General features: G+C 41.3%; 2 protein-coding genes across 4 annotated transcripts in view; one reads left to right on the forward strand and one right to left on the reverse strand.

Annotated features, from left to right (window-relative positions):
- Nucleotides 1-5,384, reverse strand: part of rpgrip1l (RPGRIP1 like) — a 112,289-nt gene extending 106,905 nt beyond the window's left edge. For both annotated transcript variants that reach the window (XM_055648433.1, XM_055648432.1), the window contains exons 1-2: nucleotides 5,248-5,384; nucleotides 3,422-3,564 (exon numbers count right to left, since the gene is read on the reverse strand). The gene's annotated coding sequence lies outside the window, so the exon portion shown is untranslated. The remainder of the gene's footprint in view (nucleotides 1-3,421; nucleotides 3,565-5,247) is intronic.
- Nucleotides 5,385-5,779: 395 nt separating this feature from the next.
- The window catches only part of fto (FTO alpha-ketoglutarate dependent dioxygenase), a 289,056-nt gene continuing 272,216 nt past the window's right edge, over nucleotides 5,780-22,619 (forward strand). For both annotated transcript variants that reach the window (XM_055648439.1, XM_055648440.1), the window contains exon 1: nucleotides 5,780-5,918. In XM_055648439.1, coding sequence (XP_055504414.1) covers nucleotides 5,877-5,918 — 42 coding nt within the window. In that variant the 5' untranslated portion in view covers nucleotides 5,780-5,876. The remainder of the gene's footprint in view (nucleotides 5,919-22,619) is intronic.

Below are 22,619 nucleotides of genomic sequence, written 5' to 3' on the forward strand. Positions count from 1 at the left end.
GTTTAAGGATAAAGGGGAAATCTTTTAGGACTGAGATGAGAAAAACATGAGTGACGAATCTCTGGAATTCTCTGCCACAGCATGTAGTTGACCCCAGTTCATTGGCTATATTTAACAGGGAGTTAGATGTGGCCCTTGTGGCTAAGGGGATCAGGGGGTATGGAGAGAAGGCAGGTACGGGATACTGAGTTGGATGATCAGCCATGATCATATTGAATGACGGTGCAGGCTCGAAGGGCCGAATGGCCTACTCCTGCACCTAATTTCTATGTTTCTATGTTTCTAAATGTGTGAATAATCCAAATGGTGTCTGTGTGGATCAGTAGGGTGTTATTCATGGTGGAATTATTAGAAAAAGGATAGATTGAAACTAGACCTGGGTTTCATTTTGTACCAACATTTACAGATTAGGCAGAGAGTGATGGAGCAGAAGTGTTGATAGAAAATACTATGTTAGATTTAGCAAAAGGATTTAATATAGACTTGAAGAAAATAAATGGGGAGTACTACTATGATAGTTAAAATAGTTTAGATCATAATAATTAGATCAAATTAATATTTTAGTATGGCCTGACATAAAATATTGTTTCTGCTTTTTGGTCATTGGACATGGAGAAAATTGATGAAGTGCTTCTTTAAAGACTGGATGTGTTGGAAAGAACTGCAAAAGCTGGTTTAAATCGTAAGTAGACACAAAATGCTGGAGTAACTCAGCGGGGCAGGCAGCATCTCTAGAGAGAAGGAATGGGTGGCGTTTCGGGTCGATACTGGACGATGGCTGTTTTCATGGTCTTTAAGTGCATATTTAAGAATTAGCCATAGAATCATGCTGCACAGGAACTGGCCCTTTGGCACATCATGTTCACACTGACGACTATGCCTTGTCGATTCAAGTGCTTGTCCAAATACCTCTTAAATGCTATGAGAGTAATGTCTCCACCCCATTCTGAGTTGGATGATCCCATGATCATAATACACTGTTTAGAAAAGGCTCTTCCTCAGAATGGCCTACTCCTGCAAGTCTATTCACATTTATTTATATAGCACATTAAAAAAAACAACTCTCGTTGTCCAAAGTGCTTTCATTTGTTATATTCATTTGTAAATTAACAAAAATATACATATATATATAAAACTAGATAATTTTTTTGTATTTATTTAGCACTTTAAAAACAAACTGCAGACACAAATGCTGATACAAATTACTATTATCATTGACAAAAAATTTAATACACACCAAAAATAACAATCAAAAGAAATAGTAGGAAAAGACATGTAAAATAAAGAAACATCAAAAACACCAAAAGCAGAAGCAAAGTCTCAGGCATGGTCAAAAGCCAGGGAGTACAAATGTGTTTTAACACTGGATTTGAAGATGGACAGTGAGAGGGCCTGTCTGATGTGCAACGGCAGGGTATTCCAGAGTGCCGGAGCAGCAACAGAGAAGGCTCTATCCCCTCTGAGCCTCCGACTAGACCTCGGAGTAACCTCCAGGAGCAGCTGCACCTCTGACCTGAGGGACCGGGGGAGCGTATGGGTGGAGCACTCAGAGATGGGTAAGGCGGGTCTTTAGCCCATTCAGAGATTTAGTCAAACAAATAACAGCCGCCCTTTAAAACATCATGTTCACACTGACGGCTATGCCTTGTCGATTCCAGTGGCTTGTCCAAGGCCTTAAATGGCGAGTACATGCTCCCCCCCATTCTGAAAGTCCATTAAAAAAGGCAAGCAGCAGCATTCTGAAAAACTCTTCCTGAGCCAGTGAAGAACAAGTCAACACACATTTATTTATAGAGCGCATTTACAAAAACCAGCCTAGATGTAATAAAGTGCATGGATTTCTGTCTCAAAATGTATAAACGCTCGAGAACTACATATATATACACATATAACCCTCGCTCAGTGGACGTCAGGAAAGGCTTGGGAGTATAGATACGATTTTAGTCTTGACTTAAAGGAGTCGATGGAGGGGGCAGGTCTGATAGGAAGGGGAATGCTGTTCCACAGTCTAGGAGCTGCAACCGCAAAGGCGCGGTCGCCCCTAAGCTTATGCCTAGACTGCGGGATATTCAGCAGCCCCAAGTCGGCCGATCTGAGGGACCTGGAGGTGGAGTGGTGGGTGAGAAGGCTTTTAATGTAGGAGTGGCCAAGCCCATTGAGGGCTTTGTAGACATAGAGGAGGGTCTTGAAATGTATACGGAACCACACAGGGAGCCAGTGAAGAGAGGCCAGGATCGGGGTGATGTGGTCCCTTTTTCGGGTGCCCGTCAGGAGTCTCGCTGCGGCGTTTTGGACCAGTTGCAGGCGGGACAGGGAAGATTGGCTAATGCCAGTGTAAAGAGAGTTGCAGTAATCTAGGCGGGAGGAGATAAATGTGTGGATGATCTTTTCGAAGTCATCAACGTGGAGGAATTGTTTTATTTTAGCTATCGTCCAAAGCTGAAAGAAGCTAGCTTTTACCACGGCATTGACTTGTTTGTTTGTCACGCCGAGGTTTAAAATTCATATTGTACATTGCATACAGGAAAAATAGGTCTACAGAGAATGTCATTTTCCTTAAGTCGCACTTAAGTTTCCTTAAGTCACATTAGGACCTTCCTAAGGAAGCAATGAGGTTGGGGGTGGGAGGGATAGAAGTGGAGGGAGAAATGTCTTGACTTAACCACAGCGTCTTCCCCACTGCAATCAAACTCCTTTACATCGCTTCAACACCCTCTTCACAGATGTGCTGTCATATATACTACCTTATTCATTTATTCTATTATTGCACTTTAGTATCTTTAGTATTTAAATTTTTGCACCATTTTTCAGTTTTGCACTCATCAATGTATTTACTGTTGTATTTATTATTACCATGTGGGTATACTGGTTACTTTGCAAGATTCATGCAAGAAAAAAAATCCATTGCATATTGCTGTATAAGACAATAAGCTAATCTGAATTTATTCCTTACGTTAAATTTTTGCCTTCTGATTTTAGATACCTGTGCCATGGGGAAACGTTTCTGATAATTTTGTAGACAGTACATGTTGCAGTTACTTTGATAATTGTTCACGTAATTCTCAAAAGCTAGTGGCAAAGACAATTTTCAAAGTTGCCAAAATTCATTGGATGATTAAATACATAAGGATTTCCACATGCAAGGAATCAAAAAGAATTAGCTAATGCTCTGCTCTAGTTCTCTTAATGAAGATTGAGAATCCTTAACATACCCAAAAAATATCTGGTCAAACAAGAAAGGTTTATACATCAATGTAATCAGATTATACCAATGTCTCTCTTTACATTACTTATCTATCATTGTGGTTGTCTGGACAAATATCAAGCTTATCTTGTTACCATAACCAGTGAAATCTCCAAATTGAGTCATGAGATTTTAATTTATCCGCTGAGGTCAACAGGAATCAAGGGGAAATCCTACCTTAGGCTGGAGTCATATATCGTAGATAGGAAGATGGCAGCTGACAGCGCAGGCAATTCAACTCAATCCCAGGATACCATTGTAAGAGTTCCTCAAGGCAATATTCAAGATACGATCATCATCAGCTGCTTCGAAAACTATCCCTTCAAGAATAAGTGGGGACAATCAGTGATGCTCACAGAGATTTCAATTCCATGTCACTCCTCAGCTAATGAAGCAGTACGTTACCGCTCGCAGCAAAGAATTGGTGTCCCCATGTACCGGAAATCCTGGGTGGTGGAGTATTGAGAAGTGCACCAAGGAAGCTTTGGCTAATATTGCAGCATATTCTGTAAATAGTACCTGATGCTGCTACTTTGAGACAGTGATGGACAACATGAACACCAGAAACTAGGAGCAGGAATAGAATTAGATCACCTGGCCTCCCAATTCTGCCCCATCGTTCCATATGATCATACCCAGGCCTCAGATTGAGATAGTGGACATCAACAACATAACTCTAACCAAACCATGCTTTACATTCTAGATGTCTCCATTGACCAGAAGCTTAAATACATCTCCCATGTAACATTTTTTGGCAGACTCTGAATACTCTGCAGGTGATTCACATTTTGACTCCCCAAGGGTCCTTTTATTATTGACAAGGAACAAGTTGGAATGCAATTGAATATTTTTCAGTCTGGAAGAGTGCAACTGTGAGAATCCTCATGGAATTTGACAACACCCAAGATAAATTAGGTTACTAGACTGGACTTCCAATCACCATATTCAGAGACTTCACCACTGGGGGAAAGCAGATTCAGATTCAAGATTCAATTTTAATTGTCATTGTCAGTGTACAGTACAGAGACAACGAAATGCATTTAGCATCTCCCTTGAAGAGCGACATAGCAAACGATTTGAATAAAAAAAATAATAAGTGTCGGGGGGGGGTTCAAAGCAGCTGTGTGCCTTGATCAGGCTCCACTCATGAGAACTAGAGTGTGGACTGGACTTTGAAAATGATGCCACCATGGTGTCTCTTGCACTCTTACACTTGCCAATCGAGGGTGTGCTTAAGTTTGGAAGTACAATTTATAAGAAACTAATTTCACCGTGTTTTGTACATGACAATAAAAGCACCATTGTGATAATATAACATGTACTGAGATTATTTGCCAAAGGCTTCTTCCACAATTATGATCTCCACCCTTCGAGAAGGAAACATGGGAAGACCATCACCTGCAAATTTCACCTACCAAAGACAAGATGAGGATACTGATTTATTTTTCTAAGTCTTTCCTATTTCAAATAAGAAAACTGCAGTCCTATAAGTCTTGAGAGCGGAAACCAAAGTGAAAAGTGGGAATTGGTTGGTGTGCTCATTTGAACACCATGCATGTCTAATGTCAATAAGGAAGAGAAATCAAGAAGATAAGTCTGCAGAAGGGCGACCCGAAACGTAACCCATTCCTTCTCTCCAGAGATGCTGCCTGTCCCGCTGTTACTCCAGCATTTTATATCTATCTTCGGTGTAAACCAGCATCTGCAGTTCCTTCCCACACAAAATCATGGTAACCCTTCCTTAGTGTGTAGGAAATAATTGCAAATGCTGGTTTAAACTGAAGATAGACACAAAATGCTGGAGTAACTCAGCGGGATAGGCACGATAGAAGCAATAGGTGACTCTTCGGGTCGATACCCTTCCTTAGTCCCGTTAGATCGAATAATTTTCAGATAGTTTCACACTATCAAGGAGCTCAAACATTAGTAAATAGGACCATAAGGGAAACAATACTTAGAAAACCACCTCCCGTTTTGTTACAAAACTGCGTTGTACCACTCACCAAATGCACTCCACACAACCTATTAGGGATTCATTTACCACCACGACTGTTGCTAGCACACGACAGTTTCCGGTTCGTCGACGCTTCGCGGGGCGCAATGTACGTCGGGGTCTTGTAGTTTCCAGCCTCTCCCGGGGAAGGCAAGCGCCGACACCGCTGGACTACAACTCCCAGAGGTCCGCGCGGGGTCGCTGGCACACCCCCAGGCGTGGGTGGGAGGGAGATAAGGCCAGTCGGGCCTGCTGATTGGTTTAATGAGCCGACGGTTCTCATTTTGCGATTGGCTGGAGGGGGTGTCAGTCACGCTAGGGGTCGGGGAAAGGGAGGGATGGTGCTCGGCGGTGAGGGTCGCGTGCCCGCCCGCCCGCTTTGAACGCTGTGCGCGCGCTGTCAGTGCCGTTGAGGACCCGCTCTATGATCTTGGGCGCGAACCGCGGGCGCTCGGTTGCGGGCGTCGGATGTCAGGCGGCGGGGGTCGGTCACCCGCTCTCCGGGCGGCTGGGGGAGGGAAGGGAAGGGAAGGGAAGAGAAGGAGGGGGGGGGTGGGTCTGTACTCCATCGCGCTGTACACTGGGACCGTAATGGCGCGCGTTTAAACTCACTGCTATAGTACGGGGGAGTCAGCGAGGATGAAAAGGTCCACTATACACGATAAAGCGAAGGAGATTAAGGTACAACCTCGCTGCTCACAATCAGGAGCTTTTCCTGTTTTATCTTCTGCAGTTTTGATGTGTGTGTGTGTGTAAGTCCATCTCTGTAGTACGGAGGACAGCACGTTGAAAACAAGGCCAGAGGGAGACACAAGAGTGCAGATGATGATGAGATCTGGGGCTGCAGGAGGAGCTCACACGTTAAAACAATCATCTGTAGATTATGTCCCATCATCCAGATGAAGGGACCCGGCTCGAAATATTGAGACTAGAAACAAGGGACTACAAATAGCCCAGCTGTTGGCGGTTATGCAGTAGCAAGCAGAAACAGAAGCAGAAGATGCACGTTTACAAAAAAGGATTCTGTGTTGGATTAACTCAGCATTTCTGGGGAACATGGGTAGGTGAAGTAGGACACAAAGTGCTGGAGTAACGGTGGGTCAGGCAGCATCTCAGGAGGACATGGATAGGTGACATTTCAGGTCAGAAATATACATTTTGGACTGAAATATACACTGTCCATCTCCCTCCACAGATGCTACCTGACCTGCTGAGTTTCACCTACAGATGTTCAAACCTTGAGTATCAAAGCCAGGAAGTCATGTTGCTGCTTAATAGTTGGACACGAGGAACTGCAGAAGCTAATTTACAGAAGAAGAAAAATGTGCTGGAGTAACTCAGCAGGTCAGCCAGCAGCCAGAAGGGTCCTGACCTGACATGTTGCTTGCTTCCAGAGAAGCTGCCTGACCTGCTGAGTTACTCCAGCACTTATGTCTTTTTTTCAGCTTTATAGGACTAGTTAGCCAACATGTGGAGTATCATGTGGAGTTCTGATGCTGCCCTGACATGTTGCTTGAGCATGCTCTCCAGAGATATTGCCTGACCTGCTGAGTTACTCCAGCACTTTTGTCTTTTTTCCAGCTTTAGAGGACTTTAGTTAGGCCACATATGGAGTATCAAGTGCCGTTCTGATCTCAGGAAAGATGTGGAGGCTGTGGTGAGGATGTAGAAGAAGACTACCAGGGTGCTGCCTGGATTAGAAGGTAATAGTTAGAAGGAGAGGTTGGACAAACTTGGATTGCTTTCTCTGGAGTGTTGATGGCTGGGGGGAGAAAATCTAATAGATGCATATAAAATGATGAGAAGCATAGATAGGGTAGACAGTCAAAAGAGTTTTTTTTCCTCAGGGTGGAAATGTCTAGGACATGGCGGTGTGGCTTTAAGGTGAGAGGAGCAAAGTTGAAAGGTGATGTGTGCTGCAGGTTTTAGAGTGGCGGATGCCTGGAATGCACTGCCAGGGGTGGGCGTGGAGGCAGCTACGATAATGGCATTTAAGAGGCTTTCAGATAGGTACAAAGAAATACGATGAATGGAGGAATATAGATGACATTCAGGTAGAGGAGATTAGTTTGACCTGACATCGTGTTTGGCGAAGACATTGTGAGTTAAATGGACCGTTCCTGTGGTGTATTGTGCTCCCGCAGGGCCCAAGTTCAGGAATCAATGGTTATGGTGTATCCCAGCGCTCATCCCATCCAACATCCACAATGTTCTAGGAATGAGTAGGTAGTAGATTTTCAAATCTAGGTTTAGATTTGTTTTGTTTTAGAGAAATTGTGTCATCGGAACTTTACTCAGATGCAGGATTTCAACGTGACACATTGACCATTCCACAGACGCTGCTCGATCCTCTGTCTTTCCGCAGCTTTTTTTTGCTCCAGATTTCAGCATCTGTAATCTGCGTGTCTATTTCCTACCAATTAAATAGTTTTGGGTGTGTGATAGAAATATGTGCCTTCGCTACGAATGGGCTGTGAATAACAAATCAACTAGCCTCATTATCAGAATAATGTGCGATTGCTGCTTATGTAAATAACACCCATCAACCTTTCTTCCGAGAAGTGAAATTATATAATTATATTAAACTAGAAAACTATATTCACCAAACAAACAGCAAACAATGGGCTGTTTCCTTTATCATCGTTACTTTTTTGCATATTTTCATTCATTGTTCTTTTTTCCTCTACATCATCGTCTATATCTCTCATTTCCCTTTTCTCTGACTAGTCTGAAGAAGGGTCTCGACCTGAAACGTCGCCCATTCTTTCTACCCAGAGATGCTGCCTGTCCCGCTGAGATACTACAACTTTTTGTGTCTGCCAGATGTCCCCCACCTTCAAAAATCTAATTTGAGAAGCAACTTGTACTTTCCCCCTTCGTTTGTGATAGTTACCTGTTGTAAGAGTAAGTTTAGATTTAAAATACGACTTTCAAAAACTCAAAACAAAAGCATTTTACACCCAATAGTTTACTTTTGAGGAGTGTTGTGCCTATTGTGATGATGATTAGATAATCTGATTATAGTGATATTTGATAGAGGTATGACATTTTTGGCAGGTAGTTAAGACACTTGTAGTTTATGATCTTTTGCACGTTTCAAACAAAAGACAGTACCCGGTATAGGGTGATTTCATGAAAGGTCACTGGAGCGTAGATCCGCACCCACGTGACCGAAAATCTCAAGTGGAGGACATGCTAGACATCCGGTACATGTTAGTGGATGGGAAAACACGCACTTTCCCACCCGTTAAAAACATAGAAAACGGCCAGGTTTTGATCTGCAATTTATTGTGCCAGTCGGGGTGACCGTGAGGCACAGCTACCTAGATTTACAGGTAAAAAAAAAGATAGAAACTAAGGTAAATTAAAGAGGGAGCTGAAGGTGCCAATCCAGCGGAAGTGAACAGCAGACATTTGCCGTGGAGATTTAAAGGTCCAAAATATCAGGAATTATCGCGTTTGCTCGCTGAATTGCATCAAAAGTAAGGCATTATTTACTTACTTTTGATGAAATCAGCGAGCAAACGCGATAATTCCCGATTTTCATTTAAAGGTCCAAAATAACGGGAATTATCGCGTTTGCTCGCTGAATGCTTGAATGAGAGTGAAACCTGTTGATTCACAGCTGACCTGTGATGGTAGAAAAGTGAAAGCTGCACTATTTCTATGGTGGTGGTGCTTTAAGTGTGACCACTTATACGAGTGTTGAAAACTGAACTAACAATGTACTATTTTTCATCGGAGGCTGAGGAGAGACCTCATAGAAGTATATAAAATTATGAGAGGCGTAGATATTGCAGAATAGTCAGAAACTTCTTCCCTGTGCAGAAATGCCAAAGTTAAGAAGGCATTGCTTTAGGGTGAGGGTCAAAATTTACATACAGAAATTGGTGGGTGCCTAGAACAGGCTGTCAGAGTTGGTGGAGTCAGATACGATACAAGCATTTAAGAAGTTTTTGGTAGTCCCATGATATGGATCATGTGCATGCAGAGGAAATCAGTTTAACTTGACATCATGTTTGACAATGAACAATAGGTGCAGGACTATGTGCCTCACGTACCACCCTGTGACGTGGCTGATCATCCACAATCAACCCCCGTTGCAGATCCCCAATCCCTTGACTGCTATCTTCTAGAGCTCTTCTCACGTGTCCAGAGAATTGGTCTGCACTGTGTTTACTCAATGTTAGAAACATAGAAACTAAGTGCAGGAGTAGGCCATTCGGCCCTTCGATGTCTATGGCTGATGTCCAACTCAGTATCCCGACCTGATTTTCGGTCACCCCTGGGTGCGCCACAAGGGGCCACATCTAACTCCCTCTGACCTTTAGCCGTGAACTGGCCTCAACTACCCTCTGTGGCAGAGAGTTTCAGAGATTCACACTCTCTATTGTCAGTTTTCGCATCTGGTTTTAAAGGATTTCCCCCTTATCCTTAAGGATGACCCCTTGTCCTGGACTTCCCTAACATCGGGAACAATCTTCCTGCATCTAGCCTGTGACCCCTTAAGACCTTTTGTAAGTTTCTATACAGCTCAATCTGTAAATGGCAGAAAGTATGAAAGCAAGTCTATCCAGTCTTTCTTCATAAGACAGTCCTGACATCCCAGGAATCAGTCTGGTGAACCGTCTCTGCACTCCCTCTATGGCAATAATGTCCTTCCTCAGATTTGTTAGTAAAAAATAGCCCCTCTTCCCCACCATCTGTGTCCTGGGCCTGTCACATTGATGCAATCCCCAGCACTCCAGTTCAGAAGTTTGGGGGGATTTGGCATGTCGGCAAATACTCTTGCATCCAAAAGTGTATGTTGAAGAGCATAATGACTTGCGGCATCATATCTGGTTACGTAACTCGAATGCTCAGGAGCAAAGCAGGCTACAGAAAGTGATTTACATTGACCTCTCCATCATGTGTATTGAGCTCCCCACCATCGAAGGGAACTAAAGGAAGTGTTGCCTCACGTAACCAACTAATTTCAAAGACCCACACCTCCTCGGCCATATTCTTCTCGTTGCTGACATTGGAAAGAATGTACAGGAGCCTAAGAACCATTACCTCTAGATTAAATAATGGCTTCATCCCATAAAACATCAGATTCTTGAAACACACTGCACAATCTTTTCTCAGCACTGAACCACAGTGCATGATGTCGCAGTACAATGGCTGCTCTACTTTGCGTTTTGCAATATCCTGGTCTAGTTTACTTGGAACTGAATTTATTATACATATTTTGTATTTTGCTTTAATGTTCCTGTAAAGCTCCAAGTAAAAAATCAGTTCATATATGGTGACAAAGATTCTTGACTATTGGTGGATTTTGTAAGGTTAATAGAATGGACAAGAGGTTACAAAAAGTAACCTAGAGACTCACCCGCTGAGTTTCTCCAGCATTTTTATCTACTCTAGAGAGACGGTGGTTACTGCAAGCATTTAGAATTCGGGATGATTGTTGAAAAGATCCAAGGCTATAAAAAATGTAAACACCAGTGATAAAGTGTACTTTAAGAAGAATAAAATCTCGACTGCCACACATTTAGCTTGTCTGTTGTAGTTTCTTCTATCCATCTTGAGTTGGATCACATCGTTTATCATTACTCAACTTTTTCCTTTTTCCAATTTTTGATTTGTTTTCCTAAATGTGAGTCTTTCAAATAAATAAACACAAGTATGTGGCAATGAAACCACAATGTTGAAACTGATCTAATCGGTATTAATTTCTGGGCAGGCAGTTGTGGCCCCATGCAAAGCAGGGGTTTTAAATTTCTGTGGAATTCTAAAATGAGCTGCAGCTTTCAGTCACTATTAACTATTCCTTTGACATCTATTTGAAATACTAAATTGGCTTTACCTTGCCAATCTGTACGAAAAGTAATATAAACATGTACGCATTTCAGATAAATCTTTCATAAGAATAAATTTATTCGCCTGCAACATATTTTCACAATCTTGACAAATCATGATGATTGATTTCTTAGTTGCCATTTGGAATGTATGAGAAATGAAGTATTTGACTTAATGACATTGGATTGTGTTAGCACTCCAAGTTCTTCTGTCAGTTGATCATTAGGATATTTTTTTATGAATTACGGTGCTTCATGCATAATTTACATGTTCCTTCAAACTTGACAGTGCAATATTTAACATCACAGATGTTGAATTTATGTGCCTCATAATTTGTATTCAATAGAAATGGTAGTTGCTAAGACCGCACATCAGTCTAAAGTGAAGTTGCACGTCTGTTCAGATTATTTTATCCCTTGGCTAAATACTGTTTATTTAAAAAAAGAGAAAGATGACCAATCTGCCTGCATTGCGTTATATTGGTAAATATTTAACGTAACTTGTTTTGGGCACAACAATTTTGTTACTTTATTCTAGGTTATGATAATGAGGCCTTAAGGTTTGATTCATTAATTAAAAACTTTTTTTTGCACATCATTGAAAATATTTCAATTGTATAAGACTACTTTTAAGTTCAGAAGAATCAGGAAAACAACATTTATGGAAAGGTAATGATGTCCAGGGCCAACAATGGGGTTGAGGTAAACTGTGTGCATTCTGACGATAACAGAAAAGAAGGTAGAACCTTGAACACTGGAGATTAGCAGGATTCTTGTCAGAAGTGATTTCACGGGATGGAGTATGCACAATCCTAGATGATTCTGATGTCTTGGCACTCCTAAACCAGTGTTGTTCTTACTGACCTTCATCTACAACTAATGAACTAATTGTAGACCTTTATATCCTATGTTGCACCATTTTGTTCATCCCCGGCTGAATTAGCTGCCTTTTATTGGATCCTAGTACCATTAGGACCACTTATCTCCACTTCCTACAATATTTCACCTTTCTTCAATCCACAGTTTTGTAACTGCCATTCAATTTCACAATTCTCTCAAAACTCCAAACCGAGTTTAAGAGACATTTTAAGATACCTCTTGACTACCTTTTCTCACGTTGCCTTCTGTGATATGATGTCAAACTTTGTCTCATGATCTTTGTGCAAAGTCCTTGAAATGGTTGCAAAAGTTGCAAGAGATGTCAACCAGTTCAACTGTTTGTTTAGTTTAGAGATACAATGTGGAAAGAAGCCCTTTAGCCCACTGAGTCTGCACCGAACGGCGATCACCCGTACACTAGTTCTGTCCCGCACATGAGGGACAAATTTTTACAGAAGCCTATTAACCTACAAACCTGCACATCTTTGCAATGTGGGATGCAACCGGAGCACCCAGAGGAATTCCACACGGTCACAGGGAGAATGTACAAACTCCTCACCGACAGCACCCAAGGTCAGGGTTGAACCCGAGGCTCTGGCATTGTAAGGCAGAAACTACTGCTGCATCACTGTGCTGACCTTGTCTTGGGCATTTGTGTACTACCCAGCAGGGGATTGAGATAGCAAAACACACCTCTAGTGAGTACATAACTGGTTTCTTAATACACAAGTCACAAAAAAGCTTGATTAAATCATGATTGTCAAAGAATTATAGAAGCCCTTTATCCAATGCTGACTAGCCTGCTTTCTGGAGATAGTCCTTTTTTCCTGTGTTTAATCCATATCCTTCTTAAATCTTTCCTATTCACAGATTCACTTCTACCATTTCTTCTGGCAGCTCATGCAATATTCTCATCACTCTCTGTGTGGAAAAATCTGCCCCTTGGGTCTCTGTTAAATCTTTCCCATCTCACCTTAAGTTTGTGCCCTCTAATTTTATGCTCCCATATGACATCCCATTTCTTGTGCTTGATGCCTCATCTGATGAAGGCGAGTGTGCCTTCACACCCTGTCTACCTGTGTCGTCACTTTCTGGGAACTATGTATTTGTATCCTTAAATGTCTGCAAGTCCCAGCGTCCTGTCATTTATTGAGTATATCCTGCATGGTTTAACTTTCCAAAATGCATCTCTCCACACTTATCGGAGTTAAACAACATCTTGGACAAATTCTTTTGTCCAATTTCTAAGTTGTTCTAGATCCTGTTTCATGCACAGCTGGCACAAAAACATGTGCAGTATGAGATGACAACCCTATGACAATAGACAATAGGTGCAGGAGTAGGACATTTGCCCGAGCACTGTCATTCACTGTGTTCATGGCTGATCATCCACATTCAGTACCCTTGTTCCTGCCTTCTCACCATATCCACTGACTCCGCTATCTTTAAGAGCTCTATCTAACTCTTGAAATCATTCAGAGAATTGGCCTCCACTGCCTTTTATAATATTTAGTTAGAAAACACTTATGAAAAGTAATTCTTCTCCACTCTGAGCAAGACCACAGATGTCTATTAATCAATAATGTTATGATATTTGGTGAAATCCTAGCTTGTTTTCACTCTAAAGGTATATTATTTTTAAACTTTTATGTGTTAATAGCACATGATTACATGTAATCCCTCCTATGTACTACCCTATTACAAATAATCTCTTTTGTTCTCACCCCACTCAATGTTTCATAACTTTAGTCCCAGAATTCTTGAAGGTCACTGCACTGCCTTAAATGTTAAATCTTTTACTCTTTCCACAAATACTATCTGACGTAAAGTATTTTTAGCATTTTCTGTTTTATATTTATGAATTTTACTTTCTGAATGATCAGAGATGAAAGGAATTCCATTTTCATAGAAATTAGGTGCAGGAGTAGGCCATTCGGCCCTTCGAGCCTGCACCGCCATTCAATATGATCATGGCTGATCATCCAACTCAGTATCCCGTACCTGCCTTCTCTCCATACCCCCTGATCGCCTTAGCCACAAGGGCCACATCTAACTCCCTCTTAAATATAGATATTTCAGATCTGATCAACTATACTTAGTGATTTCTTTTCATATTTATACTAATTTAACTTTGGCAATGTGTTCCTCATTCGGTTGTTGTCGAAGTTTTATAATTGTACTGTGGATAATATCTCCATGTACCATGATATATATTGTTCTTTATTTTTGTACATCGTACTACAAAAGGAACCATAAAGCATTCGCCACTCAAGCCTCAAAGTGGGATGACCTGCACATCGTAGAGAAAAAAAGAGAAGAGTAAAACTTGTCCCTGTGGTGCAATATAAAACAGCCTTAATGAATACCTTAACCTCTGTACTATTGATCTGTTGTCTATTGCTCTTTGCTCAAAATTGTTTGCATATGGTCATTAAATACTATGTAAAGTGCCAGGAGTGCTAATGCTTATGTTCAACTCTGCTATCTTTCAAAGTTAAACCTTTGCTTGATGTTTGCACAGGAATGAAACACCTGGTTTGCTCAAGTTTTTGGCAAGCTCATCTGTGGCATCTGTTCTAGATCTGTAATACAGGATATGAATTACGAATTGAGACACCAGGTACCAGGTAGCTGCATGTTTTACAGCAAAATGTTTTAACCATATCTTTTGGTTATACATATGTCTGGAAAATTTAAGTCAGCAGCAGAGCATGTCTTTATGTGGCTTCCCACATAGACTGGATGCCATGTGCGCCAAGGCTTTGTGCAGGCCTGAACAACTTCCAAATGTTGTTTTACAAGGACTCTACAGTTGTAGTCTCAACTTAATCAGCAGCTGTACAGAAATCGGGATACTTTGCATTCTTTGTTATTTTGAACTAAATAATGAATTGTGACACTGGCAGTTTTACTTAACTGTAGTGATATTCTTTAATTAACTCTTGTCATGCTGAATAAGAAAGGATTCCATACGATAGCATATTCTTTCAATTTTCTGAGCAATTGCTCCAGTTTAGTTATTATATTTGGTTTTGTATAATTTATCATTTTTATACAGCACGGGAATAGGACCTTTGGTCCACAATGTCCGTGCTGAACATAATGCCATAACCATCACTTATCTACCTGCACATAACCCATATCCCTCCATTCCCTGCATATCCATACGCCTATCCAAAGTCTTTTAAATGCCACTAACATATCTGCTCAACCACCACTCACCGCCCTCTGAGTAAATAAAAAATTGCCCCGCACATCTTCTTTCAATTTTGTCTTCCTCGCCTTAGAGCTATGCCCTCTAGTATTTGATATTTCCATCCAGGGAAAACTATTCTGACTATCTACCCTATCTATGCTTGTCATAATTTTACATATTTATGCTTGTCATAATTTTTTATCGCGTCTCCCCACAACCTCCTGTGTTCCAGAGAAAACAATCCAAGTCTATCCAACCTGTAGCTAATACCCCCTAATCCAGGCAAAGTTGTCTGATTGTGGAGTTAATTCTATGAAGCATGTGACCATGTGGTAAGGCTCTGAGGAGAAAAGAGGTGAGAAACTACCTTGAAGTGTCGCGAAACTCATTCCTTGTTATCCATCCTGTAAGATATTAGGTATCGGATCTAGATTCTGGGCTTGCATGTTTCAGCTTAACTCATGGCAGAAATGTGCTGGGTTCTGTTTTCTGTGCTTCCTTTAAACTTGCCGGGTTCACAGGAAAGATTATTATGCTACCATGTAGTATGTAAATAACAATAAAATTGTATTTAAAATGAAATTGTATTGGAGTAATTTGAATAATATTCAATGCCCTTAAAAATTTGCTAGTCTAGCACCACCAAAATCTCAATGGAACTGAGTTATCGCAGTTCTACTTTATACTGTTAAAATATAATTGCTTTTTTTTAAATTGCTTAAATTTATCTTTAAAAATTGATTTAAATCTATGAACTTCTGTTTGTGATTGGAATAATGTCACTTGTTTGTGTGGAAATGAAAGTTTTTCAAGTGGCACAATGCTTTTGGCTTTTCGTGACTGAAACATACGAATGAGTGCAGTTGGAGCGAGAATTAAAAGTACAAGATACAAGTTTAGCTTAACTAGCCTTTTTTTTAATCAATATTGACATCCACCAACTGAAGACATTTATACAAGGTGATGGTAAATCCAGCAGTGCAGGGAAAGGTCAGATGTGCCCATGCCTAATTCCCAATGTAATCTGTATTTCATCCCAGGCATGGATAATGTCCAGGTCTTGCTGCATTTGGATGTGGAATGCTTCATTATATGAGAAACGGAATCATGCTGATCATTATGAATCATCAGTGAATATCCTTACTTACCACCTTACATTTGAATGGAAGTTATTAAAGTAGTAGCTAAAGATGAGTAGTTTAGTTTAGAGATACAGCGCGGAACCAGGCCCTTCTGCCCACCAAGTCCGCACCGACCAGCGATCCCGCAAATTAACACTATCCTACACTAGAGCAAATTTTTACATTTATACCAAGACAATTAACCCACAAACCTGTACATCTTTGGAGTGTGGGAGGAAACCAAATTTCTTAAAGAAAACCCACACAGGTCATGGGGAGAACGTGCAAACTCTGTACAGACAAGCACCCATAGCCAGGATTGAATCCGGGTCTCTGGCGCTGTAAGGCAGCTGTACCACCGTGCTGACCTTCTAGGATACTACCCTGAGATACTTCTGCAGAAATGTCCCATGGGCTGAGATGATTGATCTCCAACCACCACAACCATCTTCCTTTACGTTAGGCACGATTCCAATTGTTACTCAGATTCTTATTGATTGCAGTTTAGTCAGGGCTCCTTGATGCCACACTCTATCAAATGCTGCCTTGAAGGGCAATTACACTTTGCTGCTGGAATTCAGTTATTTTCTTCAAGGCTGTAATCAAGTGAGGGCTTGAGTGACTTGGGTGGAAACCAAATTGAGCTTCTGAGAACACGCAGCCTGACTGGAGTTGGTAGACTATTGGCTATCCGTTCTATCACTTTCCAGATGAACGATAATAATAGTGATACCCTATTGGTCACTAACTTTCAATCTGATCATGGGAATTATAGATTTTTGAGCTCACCAACTTCTTTTGTTCAGCCACACAATAATTAGTCTTATTACATAGTTCTGCCTTAAAGGATTAAAATAAAATCTATTTCTTTAAATGCTATCCATTGCCTATCTACTGTCATAACTTCCAATATATTCTCTCAGACAACCACAGTACTCTCAGCCCTTCATAGTTTTCATGTTTATATTTAAGGCTAGTTTTACATTGAGCTGTTTCACTTTCATATGTGTAAAGCAAGCTCTGTCATGGTAATATCACCCTTCCCCAAAGTCCTCTTAACAACACAATTATCATTTAACCCTTTCTCATTGCATAAATCAAGATCCAAAAATACTATTTTTCCTCAGTAGTTCTTCAACGTATTGATCTAGAAAAAACATTTCAAATCAATCCATTAATTCACTTCCATTTTATTATAGCAATTTTGATTTATCCAGTCTATATGTAGATTAAAGTTTCCCATGATTTTTGTATTGCTCCTGTCACACGCACTTCTAATTTCCTGATGTATGCTCAGCCCAACATTACAATTACTACTTGGTGGCCTATAAATAACTTCTACCAATGCTTTTTGCCCTTTGCTATTTCTTAGCTTGACCCAAATTGATTCTAGTTCTACATCACGATCTGTCAAGCTAAGATCATTTCTCACCACTGTATTGATTTACTCCTCCCTTATTGATTGTGCTACATCATCCACTTTTCCTTTTTGTCTGTCCTTACTAAATCTTGAACACTCTGGGTTATTTAGTTCCCAGCCTTAGTCAGCCTGCAGCCTTGTATTCCAATGGAAAATAGGAAGGACCTGCCTCCCATTCACAGGTGGGTCAAAAACGTAAAGGTAATTGTTTGAAGGAGCAGGATGATGAAGCTTTGTTCACCTGGAAGATGATAGGAGTCTGAAATTTGCTGACAATGAGAGGCAGATGCAGAAATGGTAGTTTTATTTACACAGTCTTTGCCTATGTCCTTGAAGTGTAGTAGCTCTTTTTGATGGAGTCCATATCTGGAATGAGCTGCTAGAAGAAGCTACAATAAGCTTACAGCTATGACTTAAAACATGTGGACGGATACATGGATAGGAAGGGTTTGGATGGTTAGGGACCAAATGCGGGCAATATGCCAACTTTGTCAGCATGAAGAAGGTGGACTGAAGAGCCTGTTCCCGTGCTGTACAACTCGATGAAGCAGATTCAAAGTGTCAAATGGCCTCCTTGGAAATAGATTTCCTGTTTCCCTGATATCATGTCTATGCAGTGGCTTCCTTTATCAAGGAAGCCAAATCCACATCTCTAATAATGTGTTGGAAATATTATTTTGGAACTCAGAAGTTCATTTAAGGCAAGATTGTACACTTATTTATGTACAATTTGGAATTGAGACATTCAAATGTTGAGAGGTTGATGCTTGTGCTGCCGTGAGTAGTAGCATTAGCCACGAGACACAACATTTTGTTCCATAAGTGTGCTCATTGCATTGGGTTCAGTTTAGTTTATTGTCATGTGTACTGAGGTACAGTGAAAAACTTTATCTTCATTGCTCATCATTTTCAAACTAAAAGATAAATGACAAGCTTGCCAGGAAATCAAATACCAAGTTGATACCAGACTCCTCCATGCAATATAACACTGAACATTGGCTTTCTGTCAGACTTGTTAATTTACTTAGTGCTTCATCATCTTTTGACAGCTTCCTCATCAAAATCCTCATCGGCTCATCAAAATCCTCATCAGAATCCGTTGTAGCGAATGTTTGCAAACTTGACACCATTGGAGTTGGTATTTGTGGTATTCTTGACTCTTCTGGCTGTAAATCACTCATGCCCAGTGTATCAAGATCCTACTACTTTGCTGTGCTTTGCAATGCATTGTGAGCAACTGAACTGGATGTTGTCTGCACTAATTTGTGTGACAGTGTGCTTTTTTTTCACAAGTATATTTTACTTCCTGTGCTGACTAGCCTGGTTTTATTTCTTTGTTATCTGAAAGGAATATAAAGTTGTGCAGTGGAGAAGGGTAAAGTGAGATGTTCATGCTAACACCATCTGCAGCTATCAAAACAAGACAGGATGGTTTATGAGGAGTTGGGATGTGAAAAATAGGTTTAGGTAACCATACCACTGCTTGAATCTTGGTAGAGGTGACTCGGTAATGGCTCCATTGGTCCCTTCAAGCTTGTTACCTTTGCATGTGTTGGCATTGCACTTTTCTTTTCTGTATATTTTCTAGAAAAGTGTAACTGCCGATCTTTATTTTTCTCTTTCTTTTTGACTAAATCTCATTTGCCATTCTCCACATCATTTGTTCTGATCCATTCCCTTTCAAGGTAAAGATTATTTGACATTGATTGTTTGCCTTTATCCAAATTACCTGTTCATGCATCATGGTTGCCTTTCTCATTTGATTTATACATTATTGGAAATATGTCTTTGTATACACGACCATAGCTTCCTGAAAGTGTGAACACAAGTGAATAAGGTGGTTTAAAAAAAGGCATGTAGCATGGTCAGGGTAATGAGTGTAAAAGTTGGGAGGTTTCATGTTGTAGCTGTAAATGACATTAGTTGGGCATTGTTTATTGAATTGTGCTGTTCTCATTGCCGTGGTTTAAGAAGGATGTGGAGGCTGTAGAAGTGATGTTGCATGGATTGGAGTGTGTTAGATATAAGGGGAGGTTGGATAAACTTGGATTATTTTTACTTGGGCATTAGGGGCTGAGGTAGAAGTATAAAAGATGATGAAAGGTATAGATACGGTAGCTAGTCAGTCTTTTTCCCCAGATTGGAAAAGTCAATATTAAATGGCATAGGTTTAAACTGTGATGGGGAAAGTTTAAAGGAGATGTGCGAGGCAAGTTTTCTTTATAGAGAGGAAAGTATCTGGAATGCATGGTCAGGAGGTGGTAGAGGCAGATAGGTTGGTGAAGTTTAAGAGACGTTTAAACAGACATATGAGCAGGCAGGATATAGAAGGATACATCCATGTGTAGGCAGATGGGATTAAATTAAATCGGCATCATGGTTTGCGCATTAATGTTCGCCAAAGGACCTGTTCCTGTGCTGTGTTATTTTGTGTTCTTTATTCTATTTCTACATTTGGTGAAAATTTGTCATACAATACTCTGTTGAAATTTCGTTCATCTACACTTTTCTTTCTAATCAGGTTGTACCATAATCCCTTCTAGAACTATTATTCTCCTAGTAAGTAGAACTAATATGCTGAGATGAAAATCAATTTTAACAGAAGAATTTTTGACAAAACATTTTTTTAAATGTAGTATCTACTGTTGTAAGCATAAACTAGGGAGAAAAGGATTTCTTCCAAATTCAATTGGCCCCTTTTGCTTACTCTGCTTTAGAGAAAGAATAAGAAATAAATGATATGTAACCAAAACTAACTTGTTATGCTATCTAATCTTTGAGCACCATTTTAATGTACACTGCCACCTGTTCTGCTAATGTGACAGTACAGATCCACCACTGATTTTCCGGCAACTGGTGGTCCGGCCCCCACTTTGATCGGACAAAATCTCCACCCTGGACTTCCCTGCGAAAATGTTGCTTTTAGGCTGGGTGAGCCGACTGATCTCGACCTCATCGGTACTTCTGCCCCAATTGGCGGGTTGAATTTGCCGCATGCGACCGGGGCTTTAGAACTCCGGCACGGGTGGAGCCAGCAGATTGGTTCTCATAGCCAACTTCCAGAACCGTTGGGTCCCAGCATCACACGGGAGGGCTGGTCCCCAACGCAATATTCAACCTCTCCACCAATTCCAATATTGGTGGCCAGTGGGGGGGGGGGGGGGGGGGGGGGGGGGGGGGGGGGGGGGGGGGGGGGGGGGGGGGGGGGTGCTTTCTGGAGCGCTAGTATGGGTGTTGTGCATTGAAGGGACTGGTTTCCAGAGGGCTAGTATGGACATTGTGGACCAAATGGATTCTTGGGCTGGCGGCTCAGTCACTCAAGCCTGTTGTGCTGGCAGCTCACTCACAGCTGGTGGGCTGGCAGTTGACTCATGGCTATTCCTTGAAATTTCATTTCAAGCAGGGTGCAAGGCCACTAAAGACAGCGAGTCGTGACCTCTCCCTCCCCCATCTTGCAGAGACTGAGCTACACCCACACTTCTGGGTTTTATAGTCCCTCCCCCTCCCACCAGAAGGGGCGTAGCCTTCTTGGTGTGATTGACAGGAGAGAGAATCTCAACATTTTTTTAAACACTAATAACTCTTTTTTTTCATTTATGGGAAAAATCCTCGGCACCTGATGAGCGGAGGGAGTAAAATGGCCAAAAATCACAGCCGTACGTAATAGCGTTTTTTCTAAAATCAATATAAAGAGCAAACAGGAAGTGGTCAATAGACAATAGGTGCAGGAGTAGGCCATTCGGCCCTTCGAGCTAGCACCGCCATTCAATGTGATCATGGCTGATCATCCCCAATCAGTACCCCGTTCCTGCCTTCTCCCCATATCCCCTGACTCCGCTATTTTTAAGAGCCCTATCTTGCTCTCTCTTGAAAGCATCCAGAGAACCCGCCTCCACCGCGCTCTTAGGCAGAGAATTCCTCAGACTCACCACTCTCTGTGAGAAAAAATGTTTCCTTATCTCTGTTCTAAATGGCTTATTCTTTATTCTTAAACTGTGTGCCCTGGTTCTGGACTCCCCAAACATCGGGAACATGTTTCCTGCCTCTAGCGTGTCAATACCCTTAACAATCTTATACGTTTCAATGAGATTGCCTCTCATCCTTCTAAACTCTAGAGTGTACAAGCCCAGCTGCTCCATTCTCTCAGCAAATGACAGTCCCGCCATCCCGGGAATTAACCTTGTAAACCTACACTGCACTCCCTCAATAGCAAGAATGTCCTTCCTCAAATTAGGGGACTAAAACTGCACACAATACTCCAGGTGTGGTCTCACTAGGGCTCTGTACAACTGCAGAAGGACCTCTTTGCTCCTATATTCGATTCCTCTTGTTATAAAGGCCAAAATGCCATTTGCTTTCTTCACTGCCTGCTGTACCTGCATGTTTACTTTCATAGACTGATGTACAAGGACCCCCAGATTCGTTGTACTTCCCCTTTTCCCAACTTGACGCCATTTAGACAGTAATCTGATAGTGGTCAAGATTAAACTTTTAATTATATATAGAAGGCAAGGCAGCTTTAATTGGGCAAGGCAGCTTTAATTGGGCAAGGCAGCTTTAATTGGGCAAGGCAGCTTTAATTGGGCAAGGCAGCTTTAATTGGGCAAGGCAGCTTTAATTGGGCAAGGCAGCTTTAATTGGGCAAGGCACCTTTAATTAGGCAAGGCAGGCAAGGCACCTTTAATTAGGCAAGGCAGCTTTAATCAGGCAAGGCAGCTTTAGCGCTTTCAAACCAAAGGCAACACAGCTTTAGCATTTTCAAATCAAAGGCAACACAGCTTTAACACTTTCAAACTACATTAAGGGCACTGACAGGTCAGTACAACCACTCACAGTTTAGTAGACATGCGTTCAGTATTATTTACAACTCAGACTGAGAATTGCGACCTCTCGCTCCCCCATCTTGCAGAGAACTGAGGCACCTCC

The sequence above is a fragment of the Leucoraja erinacea genome, chromosome 17, assembly GCF_028641065.1.
Source record: "Leucoraja erinacea ecotype New England chromosome 17, Leri_hhj_1, whole genome shotgun sequence".
Taxonomy (NCBI): domain Eukaryota; kingdom Metazoa; phylum Chordata; class Chondrichthyes; order Rajiformes; family Rajidae; genus Leucoraja; species Leucoraja erinaceus.